This window comes from Anomaloglossus baeobatrachus, chromosome 1 (genome assembly GCF_048569485.1).
Source record: "Anomaloglossus baeobatrachus isolate aAnoBae1 chromosome 1, aAnoBae1.hap1, whole genome shotgun sequence".
Taxonomy (NCBI): domain Eukaryota; kingdom Metazoa; phylum Chordata; class Amphibia; order Anura; family Aromobatidae; genus Anomaloglossus; species Anomaloglossus baeobatrachus.
The window spans coordinates 880,896,402-880,908,873 of record NC_134353.1 but is presented as its reverse complement, the minus strand read 5'-3'; the positions used below and the strand labels follow the sequence as shown (position 1 = coordinate 880,908,873).

General features: G+C 42.5%; 2 protein-coding genes across 4 annotated transcripts in view; one reads left to right on the top strand and one right to left on the bottom strand.

The window, feature by feature from the left end:
- MTREX (Mtr4 exosome RNA helicase) overlaps window positions 1-1,080 on the top strand; it is a 243,536-nt gene extending 242,456 nt beyond the window's left edge. The window contains exon 27 of the mRNA XM_075326525.1: window positions 801-1,080. Coding sequence (XP_075182640.1) covers window positions 801-853 — 53 coding nt within the window. The 3' untranslated portion in view covers window positions 854-1,080. The remainder of the gene's footprint in view (window positions 1-800) is intronic.
- The window catches only part of PLPP1 (phospholipid phosphatase 1), a 139,980-nt gene continuing 128,450 nt past the window's right edge, over window positions 943-12,472 (bottom strand). For all 3 annotated transcript variants that reach the window (XM_075326537.1, XM_075326545.1, XM_075326550.1), the window contains exons 4-6: window positions 7,593-7,650; window positions 3,669-3,845; window positions 943-1,988 (exon numbers count right to left, since the gene is read on the bottom strand). In XM_075326537.1, the coding sequence (XP_075182652.1) occupies window positions 1,860-1,988; window positions 3,669-3,845; window positions 7,593-7,650 (364 nt within the window). In that variant the 3' untranslated portion in view covers window positions 943-1,859. The remainder of the gene's footprint in view (window positions 1,989-3,668; window positions 3,846-7,592; window positions 7,651-12,472) is intronic.

The following is a 12,472-nucleotide window of genomic DNA, read 5'->3' as shown; positions in this document are numbered from 1 at the left end:
GAGTGTACCCCTTTAAGTGATCAGTCCTGTATATCCTGACATAGTCATGCAGAATACAATAGAGCAGCAGATTATGATTTACTTTACTGCAAACCTATCCTTTACCATAAAACCTGACCAGTCCATACTCTCGTGTAGCTTCCTCTTTATAAGCATTTTGCCAGCATTATAGGTGCTGCAACTTCCCTGAGCATAAACCTGCCTGTCATATTGCATATAAGTATAACAGATAGTAGTAGAGTGCTGGATTACATGACGGGATGTGGGTTTTTCATCACCTCCCACTCACCCCGCAGTACTTGGATGTTGTCATCCTAATAATAAGCAGTGAATTGGCATCAGACGGGCAGGCCGGGCACTGACTACTCGTGAGCATACATGTATCGGAATAGAAAATTGTTGAGCAGCCCAGGTTTGCTGTGCAGACAGTTCACATTGAAGATTTGTCCGCTCTACATCGCACAGCGGGCAGGATAGCAATTACACATTCTGCATTTTAAAGATGCAAGAGCTGAAACAGTGGAGACTATTCCTATTATGGCTGAAAACCCCGCCAGCTTAAAAATGAATTGTAATTGCTGGGTGTAGCCGTCAGACCTCACATCATGTTTACGCTGAAAAGTGATTTCCAAAATATAATTACCAGACTTTTCTCACGACTCCACCTTCTCTTTTTGGGGGTGAGAATGTGAATTCCTATAAGAATATTGTAACAATTTAGAGATTTCCAGTGAAGACTTTGTTCTTTTATTCCGCAGTTCATGAGAAGACTGTCATTAACGCGATTGTTCTTCTTTTAGGAATTACGAAGATCAAAAGGGACATTGTGTTTGCTGCCAGTCTGTACCTATAGTGAAATGGATTTGAAGATCTTTGTGTATCGATGTGGTTGGCATCTGGAGTGCAAGCTCTGCGGACAACAGAATTACCAGAGGCCAGATGTTTGCTATAAACCTTTTTTGTTTTAATGTGTCTGTGTTATACATTTGCAGAACAAGCAACGTTCGAGCAAAGCAATATAATACAAGTTTGTACATACTATTTCCACACTATTTTAATTAAAAAAATGTACAATTTCAATACCACATCTCATTCTCTCATTTGTATAGTTGATAAAGCTCTGTTCACACTAGTGTGGTCTTATCTGAGCCACTGCAGATCCTATGTAAGGGTCTGCTAGGTTTCCATTAAGGGGTCTGGTGTTTTAGATATACTGGAGCCCTAAAAGGAAAACTACCAGTCTGAACAGGTCCTTAAAAAAAAAAAAAAAAAAAAATTAAACATGGGTTATCGAAAGTTAGAAAAACAGCTGCTTTCTCAAATATGCAATCCCATACCTGGTATTGAAGTAAATGAGGCTGAGCTGCAGTACCGCACACAACCTCTAGGGCACTTTTTTTCATGTTTTGGGAAAGCAGCCTTGTTTTTCTATTATAAAACCCTTTAAAAACAAATTTTATTTAAAGCTATAACATATACATAAAAGGTGTTCTTTATAACTATATACAAAGTGGGCATCCAACAGGTATAGCAGCAGCTGTCCATTGCACATGTTGCTTATATAAGGGTTCGGCAGCCTTTTTGTAATCCTCTTTTTTCAGGCATGAGAATGCAGCAACTTCACCGCGCTCCGAGATGCTGCGTTTTCATATCTATTCAGGCCCCAAATTGGCTGCGTGAGTGGTACATACGAGACGGGTGCAATTTAAAGGCGTAAGTGCTAGAGTGCCATGCAGGATTAGCCTCTCCAGCATTAACAGGGTTAAAGGCTAATTAACAGGGATTAAGAGATTAAACTCTTAATACTGGTGAAAATAATAAAAGCAGTATAGAATTTTTATTCGGCACATGAGTGGCTTTCATGGCTGGTGACTGTTGCCGTAGTGGTTCCCGTTGGTAGACGTCTCGTGCAGAGTCGTGTGCGAATCTTCTTCTTTTTGATTAAATCCACTCTTCTTAATTTTGAAAAAATCTGAGACGTATACGACCTGCGAGGAAGAAATAAGAGTGAGGACGCGGGGACATAAATACAGGCTGTAATTGCAGACGCGGGAACTACCAGGCAGGAATTTTCTGTAATTATCCCTCTATTGTCTGCCTCACTTTGATCAATGAACCATTATGTCCACAAACTGCACTTGTCTTGTGTGTGGCATTCAGCTCCAGCAGGGACTGAACACATGAAATGGGGCCTCATTATCAGACATGTTTCCATGCACAGGGAGATAGCTCAGCGTTAGGATCTGATTACATGTAGTACAAAGGAAAAGGCAGAGTCGTCGGCTATACATGAAGTGTGTGGTGTGGAGAAGAAGCATTTGCACGTGAAGTCAGTTTGGTGAATTGGGCACTTAAATGTTTATTATGGCAGGATTGTGTAAACCAGTTTGTGCAACGCTTATTTGCACCAAGAAAACTGGCATAAACCTTCACAAAAATGTGCAATTTTCTGGGCGACTTTAAACTCCGCGCTTTTCACATAGTTGGTGTAATGAGGAGAGGGCCCGACTGGCATAAATCATAATGCATTTGGCACAAAGGTAGTGTAAATTATATCACACATAAAACCAAGTCAGTGACTAGAGAATGCACCTTCCCACCTGCTTAATTTCGCTCTATGAAGCTAGAGCCGTCAAAGAGGAGGGAAAACGAGCAGGTAAGATGATGTATTGATGTATTTAAGATGATAAGCCCAGCTATGAAGCACAGAGCAATTATACTTTGACTAATTATCAGCACAGAAAGATAGTTCACTGTAAAGGAAACCTGTTGGGTCCCCCTCTGCCCTCCAACCCAGCAGCATTGATACTTGTATGGCCAAATTCCTGCCTATCCAGCCCTCTAATGCTATTCACTAATATGAATGTTTAAACAAAACTTATAAACCTCGCTGATCCTGTGCTAATTAGGCCTTGACTAGTCAGAGGCGTTAGTTCCCCAGACTAAGGCTATGTGCGCTCAGTGAGTTCCGCAGCGTTTTTGGGCTCAAAACTGCATGACTTTGCTTCCTCAGCAAAGTCTGAGTTTATTTTTGCTGTCCGCACACAACTTTTTTTTTAAGCTGCATTTTTGAGCTTAAAAAAAAAATGGACATGTCAATTCTTTCCTGCGTTTCCTCCCCCCCCCATGCAATGCATTGGAAAAACACAGCAAAACCGGTACGTTTTTTTTCCTGGGTGTGTTTATGCGTTTTTAGTTGCCAAAAATGCAGCGTCAAAAAAACGCTGTGTGCGCACATAGCCTAGTAATCACCACCAGCTAATGTAAATCTTGATCATTTAGTCAGCGTCACTGTATAACCGGAAGTCCCGGTCATGCACAGTGTGCCTAATGAAGCTGGGAACTTTACACCCTGCTTTTGAGGCTCACGGACACGGCTAAAATATTCATTTGCAAGATTTCCATTAGCTGGCGGTGAGGTCAACTTGTAAAAATCATGTTATCATGGTCACAAAGGCAGGGAAAGAGGGCTGACTAGTCGGGGGAAACAACATCCCCTGCGAGGGTTAAGTGTTTAAAAAAAAAAAGTTCATATTCGTGACTAGCATTATACAGGGCTGGAGGGCAGAGAGGGCCTGACAGGTTCCCTTTAAAGGCCTAAGTGCTAGAGAGCCATGTAAGATTAGCTTTTCAGCACTAATGGGGTTAAAGGTGGAGGTTTTACTTACAATAAGAACAGCAACAATGGCTCCTTGGATGAGGCCGGTCAGGACGTCGCTCCAGTGATGCTTATAGTCAGAGACTCTGGACAGGCCGACGTAGATGGACACCGCAACGAGCGCAAACTGAATGGTGGGACGCAGCAGCCGGGCCCAATCTCCTCTCATCCTGGCATGAAGATACAGCTGCAGGCGGGAAGGGAAAAAAATAATTTAGCTGAATAAGGTGTAAACAAAAGGATTATTCTGACTAATCATATTGGAGTCAGTAATAGACTAAGCCAGACACTGCAATCCACTTATGTGTGTGACCGGCGCCCTATACAAGTCTTATCCATGTGCATTTATAGTACCAGGAAACCTGACACCTCCAGGAATGGTCGGTGTGAGTGGTTGTGTTATCGGTATTTTGCACCTGTGCTTCCCCCGCCTTTATCATGAAGGCTGCTGAGTCATGTAGTGCATTCATATTGTTACCAGGGTTGGTAAATATGGCGGCCTTTTTTAGCATGTTTATTTCGGTGAGTTCTTGCAAGTTATCAATGCAGCAAATAAACATTTACAGGAATTTCTATTATCAATATGTGCTAGTAATTGAGCCAGTCAGTGAGAAGGTGCTTACACAAAATAGCTGGATAAGATCTGTTCAGTCCCATCCTATGGCTGAATCCCATCAGTTATAGTGTCCCACATGTATTCCAGGCCTTGTCTAACAGTATGAATGGGAAGAAATGAGAGTGCAGCTTCTGACATGTCTGGGGGGTGGAGGGAGGATTGGGCATTGAAATTCAACATGCGTGATAATATAATAATAATTCATTTATTATAGCACTGTTAATTCCACAGCGCTTTATACATTGGCAACGCTGTCCCCATTGGGGCTCACAATCTAAATTCTCTATCAGTATGTTTTGGGTTTTTTTTGGAGTGTGGGAGGAAACCGGAGTACCCAGAGGAACCCATGCCAACATGTGGAGAACATACAAACTCCTTGAAGATGTTGTCCTTGGTGGAAATTGAACCTAGGACCACAGCGCTGCAAGACTGCAGTGCTAACCACTGAGCCACCGTGCCGCCCATGATCTTTCTTTCCCTTGATCTCAAATGTGGGGAAAATTGTGCCACCTTATATTTCTCGGCACCTTCACCTATTTATCCACAACAACTGTTCTCATGACAGGTAATAGGTTAGCGGCATTGTACTTTTACTAGTTTGGTCATTAATATGGAACTGTATATTCAGAGGTTGTGTAAATATGGAATTACTGTGTTCATACATTCTGTACTGGCCATTTTTTTGTCTCCGGGCCCAAACGTGACAGCCTCCTGTAATCCTCCGTAAATCTCTGTATACTTAGTGCAATGTGGATGAGGCTTTCTAGAATAGTTGTGGGCCAGCACGATTGTGTCATGGTTCAGTAGTAACCTAGTCCATATCTGCTGCCATGCCAATACTGTTCGTGCTAGTCCAGAGACAATTATGTTTTACTGGTCCAGATGTGTCATGTGTGCATTTTCAGATACCCGAAAAAAAAAAAAACATTAAAATTACATTTTTTTTTTTTTACCAAAGTCAGCAGAATAGCCTGTGCTGGTTTGCAATCTATGGGTGATGTACAATAACTGAGAATTTACTTGAATTTCACCACAAGGAAAGTGCAGAAACCTATCTTTAGTAAAGTGATACAGGAATACTGTGGTGTGTGGTCGAATCCGACAGACGCTGCAAAGTCTAACATTTAATAAGCGCTGACTGAGTAATATTGGAAACAAATGCAATAAAAAAAGAATCTAATTGTAGATATTCACCAGATCTTATGTAATAGAATAAGCCTAAAATACAAATCAGCCTCTAATGTAGCTGTGACTGGTTAATGTCCAGCACCTCATTATCTGACTATTTGCATGAAAAGCCCAGAACCTCCATGGAATAAGGCAACTATACTAGGAGAAGTTCTGTTTGGTTGTAGTTATGCTACATTGGTCTGGTGGCTGACCATCACCATGCCATGCACGCCTGACCTTTGGTTTGCAATATATTCCTCCTGTTGGTGGCTGTTCACATTCAGCCGCCTCACCCTTTTTCCACAGGCAATGCTAATTAAGCACCATACTTGGGTCTGCTCCGCCTTGATTTATGGTCGTTGGTTTAGCTTGGAGAAGGTCCGTTCTGACATTGTCCTGGTATGTGTGGCGTCTGCTGCGCACGCTGTGACCTGGGCTGCCTTTTATCCACAGTTGCATCTTTTTGCATCATGGAAGCGGCTATATACAGGTTACAGGTATATGCTCCAATATGGTTCTGCTTTTAAATTCATCTAGGAGGCCGCATGGCACATGAAATACATAATATAGGTTAGGACCCCCCTATTGAGATTTGCTGTGACGTTGGCAGGGGTGACTAGCAAATTATTGATCAATTCTTTGAAAGATCTCATTTTGTATTTAGTGCAGTTGGAATAAATCTGTGAATTTGAAATTGGCATGCATCATATAAAAAGTGCAGATTGTGCTGGCCCCCTTTTCTCCAGGAGAAAAGGACTATGTTGGGGTCTTTTTCATGGAGCGGTTTTAAAGGGAACCAACTAGCAGGATATTCCTATATAAAGTAAAGCCAGTGCTATACTGGCACTAGGATGCTGAATGTAAGCATAGTTTTTGTTCAGAGATTGGATGTTTTATTTCAGAAATGTGAAAGTAAAGTTCCAGCAATGCACTGCTATTTGATTGACAGATGCAACAGGGGCAGGAATATATAGGTGGGTTTGGCTATCTATTCCCGCCTGCCTAGCCTTCCTCCCCCTGTCAGTCAGAGGTTAAATCCAGCGCAGGCAGACAGATAGGGGCGGGAATAGATCGCAAGACCCCACATTCCTTTCTGCTGCACCTGTCAATCAAATAGCAGTGCATTGCTGGAACTTTACTTTCACATATTTCTATAATAAAATATTCAATCTCTGGCCAAAAACTATGCTTACATTCAGCATCCTAGCACCAGTATAGCACTGGCTTTACTTTATATATAAACATCCTGCAGGTTGGTTCCCTTTAACAGTCCCGGTCTGTGACACAAGCAAAAATGGAGTTTATTTCTCTACTAATTTAAAGATAAACGTAACAAGCAGTCGAACGCTTGGATGGGCGCGACTCGCGTACTCGAGTATAATGGAAATCACTGGGGAACTGGTGCATTTGTCCTGGAAATCTTCCTGAAAAATAATGCGCTAGTTCTCAATTGATATCCAGTGTACTCAAGGTCCACTCATCTGAGCATCAACTGTTCGTTACAAGTAAAGGGCACCTGAGCACGGTACTACTAGTGATGAGCGAGTACTAACACTGCGGAAACTGCTTCACCTGCAAAATGTTGTGCCAGTTTTGCAATAAAAAAAAAACAACAAACATCTGCTGTAATTCACTGCCTCTGGCCCTACCCTTATAATGAGCACACAAGCTTGTATAGCTACTTGATACCTAATTTAGTGCTCATGTGCACGTAACTGCAGAATATTCTGCAGCGATTTGACAGCACATCTGTGCATCCAATCGCTGCAGAAAGACTGCGTAATGAATGTAGTTTTTTGTTGTTTTTTTTTTAATCCGATTTCATGCGCTATGGCTGCTGCCCCCACCATAGACAGAGTGGGAGCTGCATCCATAGCGCACAGAATAATTGACATGCTCATTTTATGAACGCACGGATTTGGGTCAAAATTTTAGCACCCAAATTGCTAAGTTCATAAAAGCAATGTGCACACGTCTCATGCACAATCTACATAGATTGTGCAGGGGACGCATGCATATATGCTGCAGTGCAATACGCAGCGTAAATGCATGCTATTATGCAACGTGCGCATAAGCCCTTAATGTGCCCCATATTGTAACAGATGTACATGACACTGCACAGTGATAAGAAACCTAAAATATACTTACTGCTAGGAAGAGCATGCAGTACATGGAGAAAGAGGAATGGCCGGAATAAAAGGACAACCTGAAAAACACAAACAATACAGATCAATTAATAAACAATGAGGTGGAGAGACCAATTTTTTGAGATGTAAATGGTCCTGTCAGTATTGGATTTTAACTAATGTTTAAAAATCCTGGAAATCGGGTCAGGGGGAGAAGGGTGACTCCTATGACAGCAATATAGGTGGGCAGAAGACAGGTTAGCCTAGAAATATCAAGATGGAATTTTAGCAACTTGACAGGATAGATCAGTACTGGTGAGTACCTTTTTTTTTTTTTGTACCTTGCTTTGCATGAAGCTATAATTTTCCATGTTGTAAATAGTAACTGAGAACCTTAGGAAAGAAAAAATACTCTGCTCTGGCAGGAATCAAAAGAAAGTTATGCCCCCAGCACATTGGGATCAGAAAAGCTCAGCCCCAAACAGTTACCGTTTTAGGTTCCTGGACAGAGATGAGATAATGAATGATGTGATTGACACTGATACACAACACTGTAGCCTCCATGCAGGTAAGAACTTTACACTCCATTTTCAAGGAACAGAACAAATTTTGCCTGGCACAGAGTGATTACTTTCAGATCGGTGGGGGTTTAGCGCCTGAGACCCCCCCACCCCCCCACCCCCCTCTTCATAGAGAGCATAATAGACCCAACCCTCAAGAAGGGCACAACTTGGCAGAATATGGATGCAACACAAAGACTTGGCTAATCGTATGGCTTTTATGGATCTACAGTCCTGTCTGAGTGCGCCTACAGGCCGGAGTATAGATTCAGCAGGAAGCATAGGGATAGCCTATCATTTCTATTGAATCCATGGGACCCACTTGGTATGCGCACTCAAGACAGTAGCTGTACACTTCTATTGTCCAAATACAGAGGAAAAAAATCGACACTATCTTGGAATTAATCAGCGCACTATACCTTACAGCGAACTCCTGTGGCTAACATAACATGTGGTGCTCTGCTTCTAGATCCCAATGAGGGAGAAAGTAAAAACATATCCAAAAAGTGTGAAGGAAGCGGCATTCACCATATGCAGTAAAAAGTTTTTATTCCAAATCCATAATAATGTAATTCTGGGGATACTCGGGGGAGAGGGTACTACAGGAGTACAGGAAAAAAAACAAAACCAAACAATGGCCATTTCACACTAGCCTGCATTTGAACTTGAAGTACAGGCCAGCGCGAAACTGCCATTGCCCGGTTTTACTGTGCACCTGTTGTACACTCTCCACCGGATATCCCCAGAATGACTTTAGTGCATATGGCAAGTGCTGCTCCCTTCTCACTTTTTGGAGCTGTATGCTGTCTGCCGAGCAAGGCATTTCTACACTACAGGGGGCTTTTGCATGATTGAGGGTCTTTCAGGATCGGACTAATCAAAGCAATTCAAGTGTTTGTTCAACATGAAAAATCAGTTATTTGATTTACAGAGTGCATTTTCTATGTGAAACCATCATGAGATGGTGAGATGCTGAGTATCTACCTTTGTAGATTTTTTTATTTTTTTTTCAAGAAACAAGGCTATTCATTTATTCCCAAATTTTATCATGTGTTGTTTTTAGCTTTCTATTTTTCCCTGAGCCAGTACCCTAACTTTTACATAGTTCTTTGTATTGGGTGCCCATGGTAAGATGCCCCCAGTGCTCGCCTCACACGAGAATCCCACCTGTATGGAGGCATTGCTTCTCTTCCGAGCTGATCTCCGCTGCCTGTCACATGAGTTAGAAATATCATATGACTGGAAAATCCTTGCCGTCCTGTCCTTCAGTCACTACCACGACTGAACGGTGGAGTAAGCAGAGATAACTGTGTCCTGGGAACACAGATACTGTTGCAGTTGGGTCATACGCCCCCGACACTGGTGGACAGCTGGCCAAATTTGGGATTGCCCAACTGGATCTTGGGTGGTATGGGTTTTTCCCAACTTATTTATCCAGTGGATAAGTGATAACTTTAGAATTGGAGGGACCCCTTACAATTAATATCACATTTCTTCCCAGATAAAATGCATCTATTATAGTCAAAGTGGCTGCTTATACGTCCATTCTTTTGAAGAACAAGTGTTCATAAAAATTATAAAATAATGGAGACGTCAGATTTTGAGCCAAGTCATGGATCAAACTCACTCAGGCCTATGGGACCATAAAGACATCAAACAGCACACCCTGATGAGATCCCAGTGCTGTACGTTTCTCGCTGTACATTTGCTAGAAGCTTGCTAGACTTCCATTGCTTTTTTTTTTTGAGGGGGAAGGGGGGGGCATGGGGTTACATATAGGAATACCTGCTGAAACACGGATGAGGAGAAAATGACACTTAGGCGGCCGGTGTCACCGTGGTATATAGCAGCCAATTGCAAGAGTATCTGAGCAGAATGTCAGCATATCACGTCTGACTGCTGAGAGCATGGTCTGAGTATCATCTACTGTAATTTGATTCTATTGCATGCAAGAATCAGAGCACAGGTCGGAGGAGAGATTTTCTCCATCTTCTCCATTGTCTGTCTGTCTCTGCGTATATGGCACTGCACTTGGATAACATCAGTGTAGTCCGATGTTGCACACTCACCCAAAGACTTGTATGAGTGCGCATGCTCCAATATGCACTGCCAATTGCTGCATGCCATTTTTTTGCTCTTGCTGCATTGGCATAAGAACAAAAGTTGCATATCGGCCCTGCCCCCTAGTATAAAACTGGACCGTGTGCTATCCTCTAATACAAGTCGCACTCAGCTGTGTTACACACTACCAATACATCAGTGTGCGTGCACTCTTACGTGCACAGCCCCGCAATGCAACAGATAGGCCACCACTCTCCTGACCAGAGCCTGAGCTTCATAGAAATATATGAAAGGGTCATGCTTTGGTTGGGAGAGCCGCAGTCGGTCAGTCTGTGCATTCTGGTCTGTGCACAGACATCTGAAAAAGCCGCCTTTAGAATGATTTTACAGCAGTGTGATTTATTATATTGTCATAAAAACTGGGCCAAGACTAAATTTTGTTTTTGTTTTTTTTTAATAATGGTTGGGATATCAGGAAAAAATTGGCAAACATATTTCAAAATTTTTACACTGGCCACTGGGGTCTTTATAGATTCCAATGTCGTGCTGTGGACTGAATCCGCAGTGAACATCTGACCCTACCTATTTATATTGAAAAATCCATAGTCATTGTGAAGGAAGGGGAAGCAGTGACAGCCACTGTTGTGAATGGTGGATCCTGTTATCAGTGGTATATAGAGGTGTTAAGGCCCCATACACAGAATATGGTCAGCTGCACCTGCCGACATCAATGGGTTCAGCCAAGAATCGGTGTATGGGTGCGGCGGCTGACTAATGGTCGGGAGAGATGTCCAATATCTGACTGCCAGAGGTAAGTAGGCAGCCGAGGTGAACACAGGCGCTCGGCTGAGAGCTCTTGTGTACGGGAAATGGTTGAAACATGCCAATCTGTCGGCCATGTCAGCCCAACAGCTATCTCATGGTTACGGCTGGCTATACCTGGCATTGTAATCATGACATGAAGCCGGCTGAAAACTCTTCCTGAAAAGACAGGAAAGTACACGTCGAAGGCTATGTGCACACGCTGCGTTCTGGTTTGACAACACAAATGCACCCTCTGGTAGACTTGACAAAGGTAAACAGTGGAGTTGGACCAAAAAAAACAAAACGTGGTCAAACTGCATGCATTTTGGCAGTAATCTGGACATTGCGTTTTCAGATTGAGAAGTCAATGGGTGGAAAATGTTGACAAAATGCAATGAAGTAGTAACATGCTGCTTTTTTGTCAAATATTGACAAATATTTGTCAAACAAAACGCTGACAAAGAACTGCAACGTGCGCATGGAAATTCTGATTTTTCATAGTCTTTGCTGGGGAAGCAAAAGCATGCAGTTTGTCATAGACACGGTGCAGCTTAAAACACAAAGTGCGCACATGGCCTAAAATAGCCACAATGGCCAATGGGAAAGTTGCAAGTCTTTTTAAATTAAACAAAAAAAAAAAAAACACACCAAACATTAGGTCTTTTCCCAACAACAAATTGCCTTTATAGGAGACAAAGCAGAAGTCTCGTGCGGGGGACTGGATTTATATTCCATATTAGATAAATGGGGAACAGAAACTGCTGCAGCAGGGAAAGATCATTAATACATAATGAGATTCTTTGTAATGAGATCAAATTATTAACTCATTGATCTGCCATACAAGTCCTTCCTGTAAGATCAGTAACTGAGTCAATCTGAACACAGGTCTGATACATCTGTAACCAGAAAAGCCCACAAAATACCGTGGGATAGAATAAGACTCATATTTATTATTACTTTGAGCCTGACATGTTACAGCAGCTGCCGTACACTGACAAGACGTGCCAATGTGCTGACGAATCTCGCTGTGCCATTGTCCCTGCAGAGAGCTGAAGCCTCTGATCCAGAGATATTGGCACCAGTTGTTCTATGAAGATACCAATAAAGGACAAGAAAAGACTCCTGGCAACAGAGACCTGGTCCAAAATAATGCCCAACCCCACCACTGATCTCTCCTGGGTGGGGTAAAAGGCATGGCAATAAATGGCAAGCATCACCGGCAACTGCCTACATACATAGTGCAAAACCAAGAACCTTCTAATAATGCTACCATAGACCTCCAGATAGGTGATAAGGATGATCTGTCACCTCTACAGACTTGTCTGTGCTTTTAACCCCTTCACCCCGGCCACTAAAACACCCTAATGACCGGGCCATTTTTTGCAATTCTGACCAGTGTCACTTTGACAGGTAATAACTCTGGAACGCTTCAACGGATCCTGGCGATTCTGAGACTGTTTTTTCGTGACATATTGTA